We start from the raw sequence: 23,757 nt of genomic DNA on the forward strand, positions 1-23,757 counted from the left end.
CTGGGGCTCTGAAGCTTCTGTTGCCTTCCTTCTGAGAGGAGAGTGAAATGGGGCAAGTGGGACAGGGAGGACTGCATGTGCTGAGCATGTGATCAAGCCATGGCCCAGGTCCTCTGACCTCTGCTGACCCTGAGAACCCTGATCTCTGGCCTCCTGATGCATCCTGGTTCCAGAGCACTCGTGCCCAGGGATTCTTTTTGCCCTGGGCCTGGGTATTGTCCTGCCGGGCTCCAGGCCCTCCAGAGAAGAGGGCATTGTCTGAAGGGCAAGAGTAATGAAGACCTCGCGTCTTCCTCTTCAGGGACAACCAGAGGCTGGGGAGTCTGGGTGCCTGTAAAGAGGGACCTGGGGAGCCCCCGTGGGGTGACCAGAGGGCTGGGGACCTAGTGACCAGGAAAGGGTACAGGCAGAGGTGTGCAGAGAGGCCAGGGTACTTGGGTTAATCATCACTGTGGCTCAGCTAAGGCCCTGCCAACTGGAAGCAGAGTCAGTGTGACAGAAGGGGCTATGTGGCTGAAGAGGTAGGCACAACAGTGTTTCCACAGTGTCGGACCATGCCAGGCACAAAACGGTTTCAACATGTGATTGAGACCCCGGAGCCTGGCAAGTGGGAGGTGAGACCCTTTCTCCCTGTTGGCCTTCTGTGCTGATTCCTAGAATCCTGCCTCATCTGGACTTCCCTCCACCCTGGGTTTCTGCTTTCCCCGTCCTCCTTCCCAACTTCCTTCCTGATTTTCTTTCCTTGATAGGCCCAGAGTACCAAGTGCAGGCTAAATGTTTTGTGTGTGTGTGTGTGTGTGTGTGTGTCCCAACACTGTGCCTGCTGCCACACCCACCTCCAGTTCAGCAGATGTGAATGAGGCTCCCTGCCATTGACCTTGTCCCCCCTTCCCTCTAGTTGTCTGGGTATGAGGCAGCCCTGCCCATCACAGAGAAGTCAAACCCACTGACCCGGGATCTGTACAAAGCAGATGCCGAGCAGATTGTTCGATTGCTGGGGCAATGTGATGCTGAGATCTTCCAGGAGGAGGGACAAGTCATGCCCACATGCCAGGTGACCCAGACCCATCCCCTGGACACTGCAAATAATGATGCCCACTCCAACCCCACCCCACCTCAACCTCTGCCCTCTCAGACCATGGTCTGAGAGCCCCTCCACCACCCCACCCCCCCAATCCACTGTCCTTTTCTTGGCTGCTGATGCCTGCCTGTTGCCTCCAGTGACTCAACAGTGAGTCAACTCTGACCACCATGGTACAAGTGGCTGGAAAAGTTCAGGAAGTGCTGAAGGTACCAACCCTCCACCTGCTCCCTGCTTAAATTCGTGTTTCCCTCTACTTTTCTCTTTTCTTGGTCTCTATTTTTCCCTTTTATAGACTTTTATATCCTTATTGTCATCTTACTAATCAATAGTAATTATAATAACTATTACTGCATAATACTTTATAATTGACCATGTATTTCACACCCATTACCTTCACAAAAACCTGTAAAGTTGGTGTTGTTGTCGTCTCCATTTTTTTTTGGATGGGAAAACAAATACTTAAGATAATCACAGTAGCTTGCCCAAATACACTCAGCTAATAATTGCCAGATAATGCTGATTCTTTCTATCTATCTATGACAAAGCTGCTTTCAGTCCTTTCTGGAATAAGTAAGGGTTTTTTTTTTTTTTTTTTTGGCTGTGTTGGGTCTTTGTTGCTGAGCGCAAGCTTTCTCTAGTTGTGGCGAGTGGGAGTTACTCTTCGTTGTGGTGTGCAGGCTTCTCATTGCGGTGGCTTCTCTTGTTGTGGAGCATGGGCTCTATGCATGCGGGTTCAGGAGTTGTGGCTTGCGGGCTTAGTTGCCCCGCGGCATGTGGGATCTTCCTGGACCAGGGATCGAACCCGTGTCCCCTGCACTGGGAGGTGGATTCCTAACCACTGCGCCACCAGGGAAGTCCAGTAAGGGTTTGAATAAGTAGCTAAACCAGAGTTGGGGGTCAGACTGAAGTTTCTTTCTCAAATCCAAGGTTCTTTCTTCTACACCATATTCTCTATGTTCTGTTCGCTTTGGGGATAAGAGGGGGGTTCTGTTACCAACCAAAAAGAGAATATGCTTCTCCCAACCTGAGCTGGGTCCTGGAGACCTAGGCATTTTTCTTTTCTCAGGAGCCTGAGGGAGGCGCTGGTGGGGCTGAGTGGAGGGGCACCTCTGGCAGGATGGCATTCCTCATGTCGGTGAGTACCTTGATCACCGGTTTTGCTCTCTCTGCCTTCTTGGGGTGAACCTCAGGACCATAAAGCTCTTCAAAGCTAAGCTCCTAGGTGGACCGCCTCCAGCTCCAGCTCTCTTTCTTCTCCAAAAGCTAGATCTCAACATGGAGTCCCATTTCTTCTGAGCCCATCTGAGCCCCACCAGTCTATTGCCAATGTCTCTACATCCCACACACCCCTAATCCATCATCTCCAAGCAGCATATTTAAGAGTCAGATTCCAAGCAGTACTGGCTTAAGCACTGACCTAAGAGAATCATTATACAGCCTCTACCCTCAAGGTGTTGAACGTCCAAGATAACTGTTCCTTCCCTGTCATTACTACTTCATGTTCTCTCCGACTTTGCAGGTCTCCTTTAACCAGCTGATGAAAGGTCTAGGACAGAAACCTCTTTACACCTACCTCATTGCAGGAGGTGACAGGTAAACCAAGTTGGCCTTTGAATATTTTGTTTGGCCTAACTAGTGTCTTTTAGAAACTGAATTTGAATGCTTTTAGGTGGAGATTGTGTCCGGTTTGCTTTCCACTTCACATACTTATGTAGCCTGACTAACCCTCATAGGTATTTAAGTTTTTCAACCCTACAGAGTGTTTATCATGGTGCCCAACAAATAGTAGGTGCCCATTCAGTGATAGTTTTCCCTTCATTTCCTTCTCTCAAAGCAGCCCTAATAAACCACAGGCTTCTGCTTCCCAAGCAGTGCCACTGACCTTGAGTCTGTCCTCTTAGGTCTGTGATGGCCTCTAGGGAGGGGCGGAAGATAGTGCCCTGGATGGGATCGAGGAACTGAAGAAGTCTGTGTTTTCCACTGACACTCAACCAGAGACCTCTGTCTGTTCCTTCTTGTGGGGACATCAAAGCCCCAACATCCAGCCAAAGCCCATCCCCTGCCTCCTCCCTGCCCCCCAACTCCCTTCCAGCCACCCCCACCCCATCCTGGCCCTGACATCCCCACACAATATGTTTATACCCTAGAATCCTCTTGGTGGCACTACCTCACCCATCCTCCTCTCCTAGGTGGCTGCTGGGAAGAAGAGGGTGATTTTCATTGGCATTTCAGTAGGACTCTCTGTGAGTGTGAAGATGGGTTGGGTGGATCAATTTTATAGGAAGGCAGGGAGTAGGAGTGGAACAGCATGGAAGATAAATCAACAAGATTTATCTAGATTTAGCTAGAAAACAGAAAGGGCTTGTGTAAGGAATTTTGATTTTACTCTCACTAATTAGGATCCAGTTGCATGAATGTGGGACAAGGGGGAAGGGATCTTATCCAACAATAACTATGTACCCATCCATTCAACAACCAAAATAGATAGAGTAGTCCAGGGGTCAGCAAGCTATGCTGGCAGGGCAATCCAGCTGCTCCCTGTTTTTGTCAATGAAGTTTTACTGGAACTCAGCCATTTGTGTTTACATATTGTCCATGGCTACTTTGACACTTCAGTGGTAAGTTTGAGTCATTGGACAGAGATCGTAGGGCCCACAAGCCTAAAATATTTGCTTTCTAGCTCTTTACAGAAAAAGCTGACCCCGGACTAGTCCCTTGCTACTTAAAGTGTGGTCCTTACACCAGCAACATCAGTATCACCTGGGATCTGTTAGAAATGCAGAATATCAGGCCTCCCCACACCAGACCTCCTGAGTCTGGATCTGCATTTTAGCAAGATTCCCAGGTAGTTTGTTTGAGAAGCACTGGGCTAGATGACCCTGAGTTTCCTCTCAGCTGCGCAGCTCTGACTCTGACTCTCAGAATTCACTGAGCAGGACCTGGACCCCAGCAAGGGCTAGATGTGGAATGAGGCACACAAGGAGAGCAGGACACTGACCTCATGGAGCTTACAGTTTACTTCTGTATTTTCAGACTTTACCACGCAGAAGATTTCCTTGGGAGAACCTGTTAGTAATGTAGGTCTAGGGAATTCCCTGCTGGTCCAGTGGTTAGGACTCAGCGCTTCCACTGCCAGGGTCCCGGGTTCAAACCCTGGTTGGGGAACTAAGATCCCATAAGCTGCACGGTGTGGCCGATAATAATAATAATAATAATTAATTTTAAAAAATGTGGGTCCATGGGCTCTCCCCTTCAAATTCAGATCCAGTAGATTTTAACTGGGCCCAGAATCGGCACTTAAACAAGCATGTGGGGGGGAGTCTGATGTACGTGGGCCTCGGGCAGCACTAGAGTAACCCCCCTCATCATACCCTCCTCTCTCTCCCTACCACCAGGCTCCCTTTGTGGCAGGCCAGATGGACTACTGCATGGATAACCCAGACATCTTTTTGCCAGTCCTGATGGGTTTCAACCCAGTGAGCACGGCCAGGTGAGCCTTCTGTAATGAAAAGTCGTACGCAGACCTTCTGTAATGAAAGGTCATGGCCAGACCCTTGGGGGAGGCTGGGAGGGAACCTGTGAAAATCTACAGAATAGTCACAAAGGAGAGGGCAGGGCAAATATCCTCTTGTTCACCAAATCTCAGAATATTAAAGTAAATAAAGGTGCAAACGAAGCAACTGACAAAGGATTAATCTCCAAAATATACAGTCAGCTCATGCAGCTCAATATCAAAAAGACAAACAACCCGATCCAGAAATGGGCAGAAGATCTAAATAGATATCTCTCCGAAGAAGGTATACAGATTGCCAACAAACACATGAAAGTATGCTCAACATCACTAATCATTAGAGAAGTGCAAATCAAAACTACAATGAGGTATCACCTCACATGGTCAGAATGGCCATCATCAAAAAATCTACAAACAATAAATGCTGGAGACGGTGTGGAGAAAAGGGAACCCTCTTGCACTGATGGTGGGAATGTAAATTGATACAGCCACTATGGAGAACAGTATGGAGGTTCCTTAAAAAACTAAAAATAGAGCTACCATATAACCCAGCAATCCCACTACTGGGCATATACCCTGAGAAAACCATAATTCAAAAAGAGTCATGTACCACAATGTTCATTGCAGCTCTATTTACAATAGCCAGGACATGGAAGCAACCTAAGTGTCCATCGACAGATGAATGGATAAAGAAGATGTGGCACATATATACAATGGAATATTACTCAGCCATAAAAAGAAATGAAATTGAGTTATTTGTAGTGAGGTGGATGGACCTAGAGACTGTCATACAGAGTGAAGTAAGCCAGAAAGAGAAAAACAGATACTGTATGCTAACACATATATATGGAATCTAAAAAAAAAAAGTGGTTCTGAAGAACCTAGGGGCAGGACAGGAATAAAGACGCAGACGTAGAGAATGGACTTGAGGACATGGGGAGGGGGAAGGGTAATCTGGGACGAAGTGAGAGAGTGGCATGGACATATATACACTACCAAATATAAAATAGATAGCTAGTGGGAAGCAGCTGCATAGCACAGGGAGATCAGCTCAGTGCTTTGTGTCCACCTAGAGGGGTGGGATAGAGAGGGTGGGAGGGAGACGCAAGAGGGAGGAGATATGGGGATATATGTTTATGTATAGCTGATTCACTTTGTTGTACAGCAGAAACTAACACACCATTGTAAAGCAATTGTACTCCAATAAAGATGTTTAAAAAAAATAAATAAAGGGTGTTCCTAAGCTTAGGAGGTTTTTTGTTTGTTGGTTAATTTGCTTATTCTCTCATTTCAGAAAGGATTGAAGGCAGCTTATAAAGGATACATAAAATATAAGAAAGCATACATTTAAAACAGGGAATGAAGAGGCAAGGAAAACATGGGTCAGAGGATAGAATGGGCTCAAGAAAATGCATACCACAAAGATCTGTGCTTTCATCTGAGGTGGGTCCCAAGCATCTTTTCAAAGAAGGAATAGTGGGTGCTGACTGGCCTCCTAGTCTCCTTTGCCTAGCTCCCTTATTTTAGGCCTTTTCTCCTTCATGCCAGGAGCCCCTTTGGTCCCCTCTGGCTACTCACATCTCCCACCCTGTTCCCCTTTCCTGAGATCCCTGTGCCTCCAAGTCACCTCCCTCTTATTCTCTGTCTAAATGGCCACTTCGATCTCAAAGAGGGCCAGCATATATTTTTTAAATTTTTTATTGGTGTAGAGTTGATTTACAATGTTGTGTTATGAAGGCCAGCATATTAAACCAACAATGCTCAGGTGTGATTCTGTGGAAGCACTGCCTTGGGAGTGTTAATCAGGAAGATTCTTGTATGAGAGGTCTGATGTTGTAGGTTTGAGGTAAGGCCCTGAAATATCTAATTTTTGGAAGCATCCTTGGAGATTCTGATGCACAGCCAAGCTGGGGAAACTCTGCTAAATAAACCATTGGAGAGGGCCACCCAATGAAGCTGAGGGCTTCCTGTCACTGGAGGTATTTCAGCGAAGGCTTGTTGATTACTCAAGAGCAGCTTTGTGTATTTAGTGGTGGTCTTGGGGAGAGGGACAGCTGAGTTCTGAGAGACTTTTTCAGCTCCCAGATTCCAGGCATGTAGTGTAATTCATACGAAGGTATAAATGATCTCTTTTAATGGAGGGCTTTCCTCACCAAAAATGTATCTGCTGCAGTGGATGCTAATTTCAGGGACTGTGACTAAGTGAAATGAAAGATTTCAAACAACGTAGGCGTGGAGATCTTCCAGCTGTTCCTTAAATCAGTGGCTCCCAAACTTGGCTGATCTTCAGAGTCATCTGGGAAGCTTTTTAAAAATACAGATTCGGGGGCTCCACTCCAGAACTACTGAAGCAGACTCTCAGGGTGGGTGTGGAAACCAGAAATGGGTAGTTATTAAAAAAAAAGCAAACCTCCCCAGATGATTTTGATGACCCGCCAAGTCTGGGGATCTCAGTTTTCAACCACACAATAAACACCGTCGCCTCTCTCTGCAGAGGAGACGTGGCAATAGGACCTGTGCAAGAACCAGGACACAAGAAAGTTCTGGTCTCAGGCTGGAACTTTTTACTTGAGTGTTGGCTTTGCTCTGGGCTTAAATTGCTGAATGTTTTATTAACCCTCATCCTTGGGGTTCAGGGACACAGTGCCCCTTTGAGCATCAAAGCACATCTCTCTAGGAAATTGTTGACCTCTGACCCTAATCTCAATGTGGTATTTGGTTCCAACTCTCATCTGAGGCCCTTCCTTTAGATCCTCACACATGATCCCCCCTCTGTCTCTCTTTGGGCCCCAGAAATGACCCCATTGAAGACTGGAGTTCAACATTTCGAGAAATAGCAGAGCAGATGCCGAAACTGCCAGAGAAAACAGAAAGCTTTTGTGCTCAATCCTGCAACTGGGGTGAGATCTGCCCCCACCCCTACCCCTCACACCCACCTCTGGATGGCTTGCCACTTAGGGCCTCTGATTTTAGGTTTTGTTACATCATGTCTAAATTCCTGGTGTTGTGTATCTACTAAAATGTAAATCAAATCCTGTTTTCTCGTTTCGTTTTTCACCTTAAGATGTTTTATTTCCATTCTGACCCTGTCTCTTAAATCAGTAATCATTAAACATCTAAATGGTCTAGGGCAGTTTCTATTTAAAGAAGCTCTTTTACATCTGTGTGTAGAAAGTATTGCTTTATGTCTCTTTTATATGTTTCAATTTCAAATATGGGCTTTTAAAAAAAAATGGGATGCAGTTTCATTCTTCTGCCTAAGACTCTCCAAAATTGGTGTGGGCCTTCTAAGCCTCCAGTGCTCCTGTTCCTTTTTTCTCTGGATTGTGGCTGCATCTCACTAGCATCATCTGCCCTTCCTTTGACCTTACAAGGGCCTTAACCAAATCCCTGCCCTGCCCCACTCTGCCAGGGATGGCCACATCTGTGACATTCTCCTTGATCTTCCTTTTGCGAGATAGGAAGGCAGGAATTCCACATTACACACAAGTTCTGCATCTTTCATCTCCCAGATGCTCATCTCTCCTCTTCTCTGCAATTATTTACTTTTAATCTCCTTTTCTCAGACACTGCTTTTATCATTCTTTTTGCTGTAATCTCTTTATCTTTTTGGTGTGTCATATTACTTATCTGTACCGTTACAATCAATGGCTGCTTCACTGGTCTGTCCAAGGAACATGAAATGTAGTGTTTGGATTAAAAACTGTTATTTAAAAAGTGGGGGATGGAGGAGGGAGAAAGTACTTGGAAAACAAAAACAAAAACAAAACCAAAACCTCTCTGAAAAACCCTTATCCCCAGCTAACAGGACACTCAATTATTCTGGCTTCCTCTCCAGAGTCCTGAATGTACCATAGAAATGACCAGAAGTGGCCCTTTCCCTCTTCTCTTCTTCTCTTCTCTTCTCTGCCCTTCCCTTCCCTTCCCTCCTCTCCTCTCAGTTAAGCCCTCAACCAGCACTCCTCCTCACAGCACACTGGGGGCCACCAGTCCTACAAATGCCTGCCCAGTGGTCACTAACTAGTAAACTCCAGGACCTTCCTTCCTCTCCCAGTTTCTCCTGGGTGTCATCACTCTGCAACCTGAGGGCCTCAGTGGCTCCTCCCAGATAAAAGGTGGAAGTGCCACCAAGATCCTGCTGGAAACCCTGTTACTGGCAGCTCACAAGACTGCGGACCGGAGCATCGCAGCATCTCCGAGGTAGGAAGGATCTGGACCAGAGAGAGATCAGAGTCAGGCAGTGGGTGGGAGGGTGCAGGCAGGGGAATGGCAGATCCAGATCTGGAGGGTGCGCTGGTAGCAGCAAGACTGCGGCCCTGCCGTTCCTTCCCTGGGAAAGGAACTGGCAGGGGGACGCCACTGTTCCCATCACACAGTCACAGAATCTGGCTTGTTTCCAACGGACCCTGGATTCCTCAGGTCCAGACCTGATCCCTGTGCACACCTGGGACATCCAAAGCTAACCTAGCTTCCTAGAGTCTTTGATGTGGGGATGGTCCAGGCCATGCAGGGTAGAGGTCATCCTGCTGTGGGCCTGCTTCCCTCACCAGCGTCTCTCGCCTAGCTTCCACATCGCTCACTTACCCCCTCATCAACTTTCTGATCCCACCCTCCTCCCAATGCTCTGGATGCCCTATTCTCCTCGCTGCTCTTTAGTCTTCTTCCCGCTGAAGCCCTCTCTGCCCCTGTTGAATGCAGTCTGGCTCTACTTACCGCTCCCCCACCAGGGACCAGCAGAACTTAGTTTTAAGGGAATTGTGCCTTCCCCAGGGCGGGAGGGACTCAGGCTTTCTGAGGAGGCAGTGGGCCTGCCCTGGGAGCTGGTGGACTTCCTCCCAGATGCCTTCTGGAAATCCTGCGGACATTTGAGTGGGCTCATCAGGTGACCTAGAGTCAAAGCCCCAAGATCGCCGCCCTGATGAAGCAAGTCAGCACCAGGTGTGTAGATGTGTATTTGGAGGGGGAAAGCGGCCTGGATGTGGAATGTCCTGAGAGCAGGGGAGACTCTACGAGACATGATAACATGGGGAGGGTAGCGGGTCTGCGTGTTGGAGGGTCAGGGTAGGCTTTTGGTTCATTTACTCCCGTGCTCTTCTGCGTGTGTCTTTCTCTGATCTCTGGATTTTTTTCACTGTGATCTCTCATGTCCTGACCTCTGACCCATTCTCAGCCTGGAGAAAAAAGGCTGAGTATACCTGGTTGGCTGGCAGACCCTGGGCATCATTGCCATCATGGATGGAGTAGAGTGCATCCACACCTTTGGTGCTGGTGGGACCCCAGTGTTGACTTACTTCCCGATTCCTCCTGATCCAAACCAACTGGTCTGCTCTCCAAATTCTTTCCTACTCCCAACCCATGGAGGCTCCTCATTCAATGTCCATCCTGCCCTATCTAGATAGGCATTTCAGTCAAATGCTCCTTCCTTTGAACCCTCACTCAGTCCTTGATCCCTCGGCTCCCAGCCCCGTGCTTAGCTATGGCCTCCCACGTGTGTTACTGCTTACCCTGCACCCCACTTGCCACTTTCCTCCCAGCCCCACTGACACCTCCCCAGGCCTAGAACCTTCCTCTGCTTTGAAGCCCATCCCTCCTCTCTCCCTGTCCTTAACCTTCCCAGATTTCCAAGATGTCCATGGCTTTCTCATTGGTGATCACAGTGACATGTTTAACCAGAAGGCTGAGCTCAACCAGGTGGGAAGATGATGGGACTTGGGGAAGTTGGGAAGATAACTGGTGTGCAGAGGGTGGGAGAAAAGAGGGAGGTGGAAACAGGTAAGGGAGTACAATGAGATTCCCTTCTAGAGAGGGAATATGGGTTAAAGGTCATGAGGCTTTGGGGCAGCACAGGAACAGTGTGGAAAGCTCTGGATTCACTCCCCAAACCTGGCTGTGGTCCAGTGCTCTTCCGTCAGCATGCTGCATTATCTTGGGCAAAACACTTTACCTCTTTGAATCTTGGTTTTTACATCTGTAGATAAAAGGTCCGCATTAGATGTCCTCTAAGGGCCTCTTTGGTCTTCAAGTCTATATGCTGGAGTTTTCCATGGGAAGGACTCTCTCCTCTTTTTCTGCCCCAGGGTCCCCATTTCTCCTTCTCCCAGGAAGACTTCTTGACTTCCATCCTGCCATCCCTTACAGAAATGGACACTGTCGTCTTCATTTTTACCCTGGATGGTGAGAGGGATGATGGGAGTGGTGGGGTGAGGGGATGGAGGCAGCAGAGTGACTCAGAGGAACTACCACTTTTCTGGGCCTTAGGGCACCTGCTCAGAGGGAGGGACGGGAGTGTGTGTCCTGACTGGACCCCAGGGGAGGAGAAAGAACAGCTGAAGAGCCAGGCTTTCCACTCTGATGCCCTCCCCCTCTCCTAGACAACCTCAAGGAGGTGCAGGTGCTGGTGGAGCAGGTGAAAGAGAAGACCTCCAACATCCAGGCCTTGGCACACAGCACTGTGGGGCAGTCCCTGCCGGAGAGGGTCCAGCCTTGAGGAGGGGACGCGGGGCAGCAGTTACAGCCAGGGCTTCCTGGAGATGCCGTTCCTGCTCCTCTCTCTCTGCAGACCCCTCTGAAGAAGCTCTTTCCCTCCATCATCAGCATCACGTGGCCACTGCTTTTCTTCGAATATGACGGGGACTGCATCCAGGTATGGGGAATGAGGAGGTAATATCTGCAGTGAGGGGCACAGAGGAGGAGGGATTCCAGGAATTAGAAAACCCAGGGCCGGAGGGTAGAAAGCTTTGTCTGACTTCCACAAAGCCAGCTGGGCAAGTTCTTGTGTTACCAGGTCACTAGTCAGAGTTTCCAAGTCAATGGGCTACTGCATTCAGTTCTCTCGAGAAATATGCAAAAGTACAGGATAGGCTGCCAATCACCTGAGAGATACTCATTTGTCCTTTGTCACAAGTTAATTGTCGACACTATAGTCATCCTCACTGTCCAAAACCCTTTAAGACATATATTTTTGCAAGTTGTCCTATGCTGAGTTCACTGCAGATAATAGTACACTGATACAGTCCCTGCTTACTAATGAAATTATGATCCAGTACAAGCATTGCTAATAACCATAGAAGTAATGATCACTTTGGGTGCACTTTGCAGTTTAGAGTTTGGAGTGGGCAGCAGGACGTCTGGATGCCAGTTCAGTTCTGCTTCGTGGCCGAAGAAAGAAAGCAGTTTTACACATCTCTGGTCCTCAGTTTTCTCACACGACAGCCCTCCATCCTCCATGGGGCGGAACCAGGCCCCTGAAGGGTTGCCCTGGAGAGATGTGGCCTCATCCATTATTCAAACTACTTCCTCCAGGAAGCTTCCCAACTTAACCAGGCAACAGCTGGCATGCTCCTTACCTGCCCTCAGAACTCAATGGAGTTCTCCTCTCCTCTCCCCCTGAACAGGGGATCCACACTCCTTTCAATGTGTATCTTTGTCTTTCCTTCCAAATGATGTTCATTGGTCATATCCCTACTTCTTTTGGCATGCTTTCCACATTCATTGTCGCCTTTGAGATTTCACATCTTCTAAGAAGTCTTTTCCAATGAAACCCACATCGTCTAGACCCCCCTTTATGTTATATACCCCCTCATACTTATAGGTTCCATTGTATAGTCATAATACCTAATACACAGAGGCCTTTGCACTTTACACAATATTTCATGTATATTATCTCAGTTCTCTTAACAATCTCCTAAGGAATGTATGTTTAGTGTCCCCATTGCCCAGATGAGGAAGATGAAATTAAGAGATTAAGGGATTATAATAATGACCACACAGATAAGACAGGAGTCAGGATTTGAACTCAGGTTTTGGGACTCTAAATCCACGGTTTATTTCACCATACAAGATAAATTTCCACCATATTCATGAGTTGAGCCCGATCCATTTATTCATTCATTCAACAAATATTTTTAGAGTACCTGTCACATGCCAGGTACTATCCCAGGGATAGGGTATACAGCAGAGAATGATAATCTGTGATATTTTAAAGAACTGTATTTTTAAAGAAAATTGTAATTACAATAGCAATACTTTTTTTTATTGTCATAACTTTAGAAAATACAGAAATCAAAAAAAGGAAAAAAATCATCCATAATCTACCTTCTTCCAGAAAAAACCAAAACAAAACAAAAACCACTCAGACAAATTTTGAGACTGTCCCTCTACTTTTTTATGCATATGTAAATATAGTTATATAAAAATAGGACCATACTTGACATGCTGTTTTTAACTTGCTTCTCTTTATTTAAAATTATGAACACCTTTCTGTACTAATATATCTACATCATCATTTTTAATGTCATATGTTCCACGGTATGTGGACTGTAATTTGTTTACTCTAGCCCCAGTTGTCAAACACTGTGGTTTCAATATTATGGCTTTTATTAAAATGCTGCACAGAATATCCTTATACACACATTTGACTCTCTCATTAGGATAAACCTCCAAAAGTGGAATCACTGGGTCAAAGGGTGTTTAAAATTTTAAGGCTTTTGATGCATGTGGTTACCTCCAAAGAGGTTTGTAAACAAAGTGTAAAATTGGTTGTTCCCCACAACCTTAAAATACTGGGTAACATTGTTCTTTTTAATCATCGCTAATCAGCAAAGGAAAAAAAGTGAAACAAAACGAAAGGCATTTCCATGGTAATTTATATTTAATTACTATGGAGATTGGCTCCTTAAAAATATATATTCGCCATTGAATTTTTTTTTAAAAGCTGAAATCTTGAGTGTTACATCTATTTTTTTTTTTTTTAAACTTTGGGTTTATTTATTTATTTATTTATTTATGGCTGTGTTGGGTCTTCGTTTCTGTGCAAGGGCTTTCTCTAGTTGCGGCAAGTGGGGGCCACTCTTCATCGCGGTGCGCGGGCCTCTCATTATCGCGGCCTCTCTTGTTGCGGAGCACAGGCTCCAGACGCGCAGGCTCAGTAATTGTGGCTCACGGGCCTAGTTGTTCCGCGGCATGTGGGATCTTCCCAGACCAGGGCTCGAACCCGTGTCCCCTGCATTGGCAGGCAGATTCTCAACCACTGCGCCACCAGGGAAGCCCTGAATTTTTTTCTTTATTGTACTGCTTCTTCATATCTTTTGGGCATATTCACCCATTCTTTTTTTTTTTTTTAATTTATTTAATTAATTTATTTATTTTTGGCTGCGTTGGGTCTTCGTTGCTGCGCGCGGGCTTTCTCTAGTTGCGGCGAGTGGGGGCTACTCTTTGTTGCAGTGTGCGGGCTTCTCATCGCGGTGGCTTCTCCTGTCGCAGAGCACGGGCTCTTGGGTGTGTGGGCTTCAGTAGTTGTGGCTCACGGGCTCTAGAGCGCAGGCTCAGTAGTCATGGCGCACGGGCTTAGTTGCTCCGGGGCATGTGGGATCTTCCCGGACCAGGGCCCGAACCCGTGCCCCCTGCACTGGCAGGTGGATTCTTAACCACTGCGCCACCAGAGAAGCCCCTCATTCTTTTTTAGGGTATGTTTTTTCTTACTAATTTATAAAAGGGAGTGTATATAGCAAGGACAGTAGCCTTCTTTTCCTGTTCCGTGTTTTCCCCCAGTATATTATTTTTAATTTCTATGTTTTTGATGTAGAGACATTTAATTTACATTTTGGCATAGTCAAATCTATCAATCTTTGTGTGTGTGTGTGTGTTTGTTTGTTTTTTTCTTTATTCCGGTTTTTATCTTTTTAAATGTACTGAAATTGTTTGAAATACGGAGGCTTCTTTTAGAGCTTATAAATATTTCGTTGTAGAAATAGTTTGATGTAACTCAGCCCACACTTTTATTTTGAAAAATTTCAAATCTGCAGAAAAATTGCAAGAATTGTATCAATGATACTATACTATACTATAGTATACTATACTATACTAATAATACAGTGAACACCGATATGCTTTTTGCTAGATTCACCACTTATTAACATTTTGCCACATCTGCTTCATCTCTCTTTCCCCCCGAATCATTTGAAAGGCAATTGGAGATACGATACTTGACACAAATTACTGTGTTCCCTAAGAACAACGGGCATTTGTCTATATAATTATAATATAATTATCACACTTGAGAAAATGACAATTAATACAACACTATTATCTTATATACAGACTATATTCAAATTTCCCCAATTATTCCTGTATTGTTTTTATCTTCCAGATCCAGGATCTGAGCAAGGATAATGCACTGCATTTCGTTATCGTGTTTCTTTAGTTTTCTTTAATCTGGCTGAGTTCCTCAGTTGTTTTTGATGTCTTTCATCAAAACACTCATATTTTAGAAGTCTAGACCAATTGTTTTGCAGAATGTGCCTCACTTTTGATTTGCCTGATTGTTTCTTCATTATGTTCACGTTAAATTTGGGGGCAGGAGTCCTGCATAGATGAGGCTGTGCCTTTATCAGTGTATCACATGTAGAGGCTCCTAATATCAGTTTGTCCCTTTATTGGTGATGCTGCGTTTGATCATTTGGTCAAGGTGGTGTCTGTTAGATTTCTTTGTATCTTATTCCTCAGCAATCTTCCACCCACAGTTTTAGCATCCACTAATGATTCTTGGTTGAATCAATTATTACTATGATGGTTTTAAAATGGTGATTTTTCTATTTCTATCCTTCTGTCTCCATTTATTAGTTGGCATTCTTCTGTAAAGAAAATCTCTCTTCTCTCCCCACCTTATCTACGTTTGTTTGTTTAGTATTGATATGGACTCATGAATTTTTGTTGCTGTTGTTGTTGTGTGTTTTAATCCATTCCTGTCATTATTCATTTTATCGCTCAAAATGAGAGCTCATTCAAGCTGGCCTTTGTGTTCTTGTGACATATCTATCCACATTAGCATTTGAACACTCTGCTGTATTTCTTTTTGCAAAAAAAATTTTTTCTTGTTCTCTTATGCAATATACTCTTGTGCCTTGCATTTTTGCTTAACAAAATATACTGAAAATCACTCCACTTCAGTTTAAAAATCTCTTCTTCATTATGTACATTTGTGTTTGTGTGTATTTGTGTGTGTGTGTGTGTATGTGTGTGTGTGTACCCAGTCATCTCCTATGTAGGAGCACAAAAATGTTGGCCTACATTCACCTTATACTTTCCCTGGTTCCAGCCCTGGAATCAGTCATTTTCCAAGGAACCCTGGTTGTTAGTGGAGACTGGTATTTAGAAATCTAGGTGCTAGGTATGCTCACAGCTACTGGTTTGTTTTGCCTCTAAGCCCTTTCAGTAGAAAGAACAAGGAAATATATATATATAAATGTATATTCACACACACACACACACACACACACACACACACGTACTCTCCTCCAATATCATCAGTGTATTTACCCATTTGTTCAGTCCTACAGTAAATACCAAACAGTTTTGGAATTGCTACCCTAATACGACTGTCATCAACAAACTTACCAAGAAGTGGTTGAGATTTTTGCAGTTCTTTTTGTTCTTTGATCACATCCCACTAGATAAAGTGTTCAAAAGTCACTTTCATTAAATTTTTTCTTTCTCTCTGTGGTTATGTTATTAATGTGATATACAGTTAGGTTCATTTATTTTTATTTGTTTTCAATTTTAGAGTTTTTTCAGTTTTTGGTCTAATTTTATCTTTTGAATATGTAAAACATAACATGATTTAAAAGTCAGAACTGTATAAAAAGATGTCCCATTTCCTTCTCTATCCCTTCCATCCCATTCCCACTCATCCCTGCAAGAAACCAATTTCATTACTGACTGACTTATCTCCTGTGTTTCTTTTTACAAAAAAAGTGTGCGTGTGCGTGTATGCTTTGCATTTCTTTCTTTTCTTAAAAATTAATTAATTAATTAGTTTATTTTTCACTGCATTGGGTCTTCATTGCTGTGCGCAGGCTTTCTCTAGTTGCGGAGAGCGGAGGCTACTCTCCGTTGCGGTGCACAGGCTTCTCATTGCAGTGGCTTCTCTTGTTGCGGAGCATGGGCTCTAGGCCTGCAGGCTTCAGTAGTTGCGGCTCGCAGCCTCTAGAGCGCAGGCCTATAGAACTCTTCCTCATTATTTTTCACATTCGGGTGTGCTCACACATTTGCGAGGGTTATTCGGGCAGTCTCTTACGTAGGGCATTTGAACTGTGTGTTCATGTAAATACATGAAATATACTCATTTTCTAATGGTATTGTGGTCTTGATGATCCCTTGATTTTGAGTTCTTTATAAATTAGTCCTTTATTTCTGCTATACAATTGACAATTGAACAAGGCGGGGGGTTAGGGGCACTAATCCTCTGCACAGTGGAAAATGGTGTAACTTATGGTTGACCCTCCGTATCCATGGTTCCTCCCTATCCACGTTCCTGGGATAGGATCATTGTAGTACTGTACTATTTCCTATTGAAAAAAATCTGCGTATAAGTGGACCCTTGCAGTTCAAACCTGTGTTGTTCAAGGGTCAACTATATATTACATTTTCTTTGGGTTTTAACCATGCTAAAGTCTTTGCTTTAATTTTTCTGGGGTAGAACTTATCAATCTTTTATTGAATTTGGATCTTGATGAACAGAAAGCTCCCCTCATGCCACACCCACCCCCAGATTGTAAAGGAATTCCATCTGTGTTTTCTTTTAGTACATGTTTTCTTCTAGTGAAAGTGGTCTTTCTCTTGCTCTCTTTTTTTTTAAACCATTTTTTAAATTGAAATAGTTAATTTACAATGTTCTGTTAGTTTCAGGTGTACAGCAAAGTGATTAAGTTATATATATATATTCCTTTTCAGATTCTTTTCCATTATAGGTTATTATAAGATATTGAATATAGTTCCCTGTGCTATACAGTAGGTCCCTGTTGTTTATTTTATATATAGTAATGTGTAAATGTTAATTCCAAACTATCATTAAGAGTTTATTCTTGTGTATAGGGTGAGGTATGGACCCAATTTTATATTTTTCTAAATGACTATCCAATTATCCCAATATATATATTTAAAGTTCATCTTTTCCTGAGTGATTTGAGATGCTACCTGTATCAGATACTCAGTTCCCACGTGTACTGGTTTATTTCTGGACTTTCTTTCTGTCTATTGATGTGCTGGTACCATACTGTTTAATTATAGATGCTTTATGGTAAATTTAATGTCCGATAGAGTTAGTCCTCCCTTCAACACTCTTCTATAGAATTGCTGCCCTTTTTCCACATGAACTTTAAAATGAACGTGTCTAGCTTCAAATTATGTAAAAATTAAAGTATTTTTTTGTTAGTGGTAGTTAATGGTATAAATGGTTGGTGATATAAATGGTTAATGATATAACCCAGATTTGATTGATCTCTCCCCCACAGGGCAGTCTGACATGCAGCCTATAGCATCAGTACTGCATACTGGCCAGCTTCATTCTGATTGGTCAGATTTCTATTCTTATACTCAGTGTCTTTGTCGATCACTTGTTAAGTATTTTCAGTATACACCCTGCTAGGGGTTTGTGTGACCAGCTATTTATAGAGTTGCAGAATAAAGAGGCAGAAGTAGTAGCCTGTTTCCTCAGCCTGGCTAGGACCAAATACTTAACCCCCTCAATTCCTTTACTGGACTCCTGTTGCCCTCAAAGTTTGGTAATAGATATTATAAGTGCAAGATATGAGGGTCAAGAACAGGTGGTAGTTATTCCCAGAGTACCACGTGTTTGTACAACATTTCAGTTTTCATTGTGCTTTCACATCCATTATCTCATTCATCCAGGAAATGATCGTGGCAAAGTAGGAAATGCCCTCATCACTAAATCAGGAGACCTGGATTTAGGTCCTGATTCTACGTCTCACTATCAAGTTTACTTCTGACCTCTAGTTTCCACATGTGTAGAAACAGGGATAGAAAAAACCTATTTCATAGGGTTGTTATAAAGATTAAATTGAATTAATTTTTCAACAAACATGTATTGATCAGTAATCATGTGTCAGCCATTATCAAAAAGACTGGGGCTCTGGAGCAAAATAAGACACCATCTCTGCTCTCAAGGAGCCTTTAGTTTAGTGGAATGAATCCCAGGATTTCCACTTCTCCCCTGTCTGGTACCTGAGTAACAAGAGGAAAGTGCTGGTAAGAGCAAAATCCTGGGCTTCCCTGGTGGCGCAGTGGTTGAGAATCTGCCTGCCAATGCAGGGGACACGGGTTCGAGCCCTGGTCTGGGAAGATCCCACATGCCGCAGAGCAACTGGGCCAGTGAGCCACAATTACTGAGCCTGTGCGTCTGGAGCCTGTGCTCCGCAACAAGGGAGGCCGCGATAGTGAGAGGCCCGTGCACCACGATGAAGAGTGGCCCCCGCTTGCTGCAACTAGAGAAAGCCCTCGCACAGAAACGAAGACCCAACACAGCCATAAATAAATAAATAAATAAATTTTAAAATGGTCCCCATCAAAAAAATCTTAAAAAAAAAAAAAAAAAAGAGCAAAATCCTACTGTGGAAGGACTCAGGGAAGATATCTGTCTATCAAGGGTCAAAAACACAAATATGTGGGGAATTCCCTGGTAGTCCAGTGGTTAGGACTCAGCCCGGGTTCAATCCTTGGTTGGGGAACTAAGATCCTGCAAGCTGTGCAGAACGACCGAAAAAAAAAAAAAAAAAGAAAAGAAAAGAAAGAAAGAAAGAAAAACCCACAAATATGTGAAGCTGCCAGGTTTGCATGGAATGGTCCTGGCTGATGGAGCAAATTATGTCTACTTTTTTTTTTTTTGGGCCATGCTGAGCAGCATGTGGGCTCAGACCCATGCCCCCTCCATTGGAAGCATGCACCCTTAACCACTGGACTGCCGGGGAAGTCCTTATGTCTGCATTTTTTGATCCCTGGATTCCTGTCAGATAATAAGGCCCTGTTCACCCTGCTGCTCTAATGTCCCCTAATTTTCAATATCCCCATGTGTCTGCCCTATTTAGAAGTTCCAGCATGAGCTAAGCACCAAGTGGGTGCTGAATACGGTGAGTACAGGGACCCATGTGCTTCTTGGGAAAATCCTCCAAAACCACATGTTGGACCTCCACATTTGCAACTCCAAGCTCTTCTGGCGGACTCTGGCCATGCTGCACCTAGGACATGACGGGATGGGGCTGAGGGGGGGGGGGCCTGTCTTCAATGCCTAGGCTGCCATAGGAGGGCGTATTTCAGAGGTATGTAGATGTGTAGGGGTAAGGGCTGACTTTTCTCTTGTGCCTCTCCTCCTCCTTCTGTCAGGCCCAGCCTCTCCTCTAAGAAGTATATGTGCACACATGGGTGCGTGTTTGTGCAATTATAACTATTAGGCAAGATTCTTTCAGTTACACATATGTGTGACAGAAGTCCAATTTGTACTGGTTTAACTAAGCAAGGCAAATGATTGGTTCATGTAACTGAACAGTCCCAGGGTAGCTAGATCCAGAAACGCAAAATGACATGCTCCAGAACTTTCAGCCCTTAGCTCTGCTTTCCTCTGTGTTGCTCTCATTCTCAGGAAGATTTTCTCCACTAGGTGGCAAACTGGCCACCAGCAGTGCCAGCCTAACATCCTACCAATTTAGCAACTCTGGCGGAAGGAGAGTTTATCTCTCCCTGCGATTCCTGCAAATACCTGGGGGAGGGTCCTCATTGGTTTGTCTTGGGTCACATGCCCATCCCTGAGCCAATCACTGTTCTCCAGGGGAAAGCAGCCCTCTGCCCAGGCCTGGGTCACCCATGCTCTCCCTTTAAGATGGCAATGGAGGAAGGGGCATGAAGTGAGCCTCAATCAAACAGTGTGGCCTGAGAATGGGGAAGCAATAATTCCCCAGAGGAAAATCAAGGTGCTGATACCAGGAGGGGGAGGCATGGATGCTGAGCACATAGCACAACAGATGGTCCTGAAAGTAGAGTTGCTAGATGTAGCAAAGAAAAATATAGGACACTGGTTAAATTTGAATTTCAGAGGAATAAAGAATAATTTTTTAGTATAAGTATATCCCATGCAATATTTGAGACATACTTATACTAATTTTTAAAAATTATCCATCTGAAATTCCATTTAACTGGGTATCCAATATTTTTATTTGCTAAATCTGGCAACTCTACATGAAAGGAACCAATGAATGGGCATTTAGTGAGCAGCCACCAGGGCCCTAAAACAACCTTCTCGAATGAGTAAAAACAACCAACCAACTGGGAAAAAAAATCCTTTATGCTTTTCTAGTTCCTGGAGTTGGGGCAGGTAGGGGAAGCCAGAGCTACCTATGATCCAGTCCTTGCCATCCCAGAGTGGCCCATCTAATGGAGGAGAGACAAAAACAACACTTGAAACAGAGAACAATTAAGTGTCAAATTGCATGATCCTTACTGAAGTCCAATAGAACATCAAAGAAGGTAGGATCTATGCACTATAGCAAAGCAGAAGACTTCATGGAAGAGGTGATGTTTGAGCTAGGCCTACTGGTTATGGCTTGGAGAGGTGAAGGACGGAAAGGCACTTTTGTTAGAAGGAATATTAGCCAAGGCCCAGAGGGGGGCTAGGCATGATATGTGAGGGACACAGGTCTGGAGTCATTTTACAGAGTGGTGAGGGAGCAGGAAGGGGAGAAACTGTGGAAGATTAAAAGGCAGACAGGAATTTGGACTTGCCAAACATAGCTAGATCTGTGCTGTCCAAGATGGTAGCCACCGGTCACATGTGGCTATTGAGCACTTGAACTGAACTGAACTCCAAATTTTACTTAAAAAGTGAAGCATGTAAATTTTCATTCAATGCAACTTTATTCTTTTGGTAGGACTACATTTCAATTTTGCATTGAAATTCAGCACTTGAATTGAAATGTGCTGTAATTGTAAAATACAAACTGGATTTCAAAGACATGGTACAAAAATATTGTAAAATATGTCACTAATAATTTTTAATACTGTATTTTTAATACAAATTTTTAATACTGTTGACATGTTGAAATGATATTTTGGATATATTGGATGAAATAAAACATGACCAAAATTTATTTCACCTGTTTCTTTTTTAATGCTGTGCTAGAAAATTTTAAATTACATATGTGACTCATTATATTTCTATCGGACAGTGCTGAGCTAGAGAGGAAAAGGGTGGTGAAAAAAATAGAAGCAGTGTTTGCAGATGAACTGTCTTACAGCAGTATAAAGGATGGATGTGGTTAGGGAGGAAACCAGAGGGAATGAGTTCAGTTTAAGATGACTAACCTTTGGGATTGCAGGGACATGGCCAAAAATACGACCAATTTGCCATTAATTCTCCAGTGTAACCCAGCCAATCAAGGCCCACCACCAATCCTTTTACCCCAGTTTTCCTTTACAGCTGGGGATTGTGAGTTTGGGATTGCCTACAGGGAAGAATTCTCTACAGCTGGTCTTCGAGATCCCATACTCCCACTCTCTCTTGACCCCATTCTCAGCTCCCATGGCTTTCTAGCCCAGCATGGACATTACCATTTCTTCCACAGCGGTTCTAGGGACAGCCCAAGGCTCGATGCATCGAGAGCCTCCTCCAGGCGATCCACTTCCCTCAGCCACTGTCGGATGATATTCGAGCAGCTCCCATCTCCTTCCACGTCCAGGTTGCACATGAGAAGGAACAGGTAACTCGCGAGCTGCTAGTCATCTAGCAAACACTTACTGAGTACTTACGATGTGTCAGGAACTTGTCTCGGCACTGAGTTTACAAAGCTCAGTGACACTCTGCAAGGAGCTCCTCCTGTTCATGGAGGAGACATGATTGTGACAAGTAGTCAGAGAAGTGTGTAAAAGGTACTACAGGGGTGTCGAAAAGGTCTTCAGTTTTACCTAGGAGGGGAGTCAGGAAAGAGTGGGAGACCTGGGTCACGAACCAGTCTTGATGAATAGGAGTTTTCTAGGTCAGGATGAAGGCTTCTCTCTGCTCTTGACCCACCTCATTCCAATTTCTGGTCTTCGAAAACTCCCTTCTATTTTTTTTTAAAATTTATTTATTATTTTATTTATTTATTTTTGGCTGCGTTGGGTCTTCGTTGCTGAACGCAGGCTTTCTCTAGTTGCGGTGAGCGGGGGCTACTCTTCGTTGCGGTGCGCGGGCTTCTCATCGTGGTGGCTTCTCATCGCGGTGGCTTCTCCTGTTGTGGAGCACGGGCTCTAGGCGCGCGGGCTTCAATAGTTGTGGCTCACGGGCTCCAGAGCGCAGGCTCGGTGGTTGTGGCGCACGGGCTTAGTTGCTCCGTGGCATGTGGGATCTTCCGGGACCAGGGCTTGAACCGGTGTCCCCTGCATTGACAGGCAGATTCTTAACCACTGCCCCACCAGAGGAAGCCCCTCCCTTCTACTCTTGCATCCAACCTGGTATCTTCTGACTCCCACACTGAATGCTCTAGCTCCTCCAGGGTTCTTCCTCAGACGACCTCACTTCCTCAGGCTTCAGTTCTCGCTGCCTCTTCCCCACGGGTGATCCCCATAGCCTTGCTGAGCCTCCTATTCCGGTGCTCCATCCCTGAGGCCCAGGCATACCTGGCTGCAGCTCCCTCTGTCCGTGAGGCTGTCAGGAGCGCCCTCACCCGGCCAGGTCGGAAGCGCAACGCGGACCTCTTGGAGACCCTAGATCGGGCTGTGCCGTGAACTGGTGTTTCTGGGCGCGTGAAGGGGGCCAGCCCACCCCACGGGGACTTGTTGGGCCAGCAGCACGTGAGGTGGGAGGAGAGGCCCAGTCTCCAGGAGCACCAGCCGCCCAGGCTGGGGAGACAGCGTCTCTCTCCTTTGGGGAGATCTTGCTGTTCACCCAGTGGTATCCACTTTCCCTGGCATATTCTGATTTCAGAAATAAAACTGAATGTCTTGTTTCGAAATCTACTGAGATCAGAGTCAATAGATCAGAGGTGGAACAAGATGAGTGGCATGGGTCGGTCCCAACAGCAGTTTTGTTTCTTTATGTCTCCACCTGCTTCCCAACTCCATTTCAGTGGTCACTGACCCAAACCTTATTCCAGCTTCTTTATATCCCCCCATCTCCAACATGTAGGTGCACACGTGCACGCACACACACATACTTCACTCCTACAAAGAATCACACAAGCAAGGAGAGGTGGGAACTTAGATAATTCCAAGGAAAGAGGGAAGAAGTTGTGTCCCCAACATAGGACACCCAGAAAATAACAATCCCAATTAGGCGTGACAGGATCCTCATCACTAGAATGAATGCTACATCCACACACTGGACCATAAAGTGAGTGTTGCA

The 23,757-nt window shown here is 44.9% G+C and overlaps 1 protein-coding gene across 1 annotated transcript; it reads left to right on the plus strand.

Moving 5' to 3' along the window:
- The first annotated feature begins 554 nt into the window (after positions 1–554).
- On the plus strand, positions 555–23,141 carry GCKR (glucokinase regulator). Its single transcript, XM_061210868.1, is given in 21 exon segments — positions 555–614; positions 899–1,054; positions 1,222–1,290; positions 2,151–2,219; positions 2,604–2,677; positions 2,986–3,008; positions 3,011–3,054; positions 3,274–3,327; positions 4,480–4,574; positions 7,389–7,452; positions 7,454–7,495; positions 8,650–8,795; positions 9,435–9,533; positions 9,766–9,863; positions 10,213–10,286; positions 10,673–10,769; positions 10,967–11,070; positions 11,155–11,238; positions 19,475–19,620; positions 21,997–22,134; positions 22,970–23,141. Coding segments are annotated over 21 exon segments (1,908 nt in total).
- The last annotated feature ends 616 nt before the right edge of the window (positions 23,142–23,757 follow it).

This window comes from Eubalaena glacialis, chromosome 14 (assembly GCF_028564815.1).
Source record: "Eubalaena glacialis isolate mEubGla1 chromosome 14, mEubGla1.1.hap2.+ XY, whole genome shotgun sequence".
NCBI classification, from domain to species: domain Eukaryota; kingdom Metazoa; phylum Chordata; class Mammalia; order Artiodactyla; family Balaenidae; genus Eubalaena; species Eubalaena glacialis.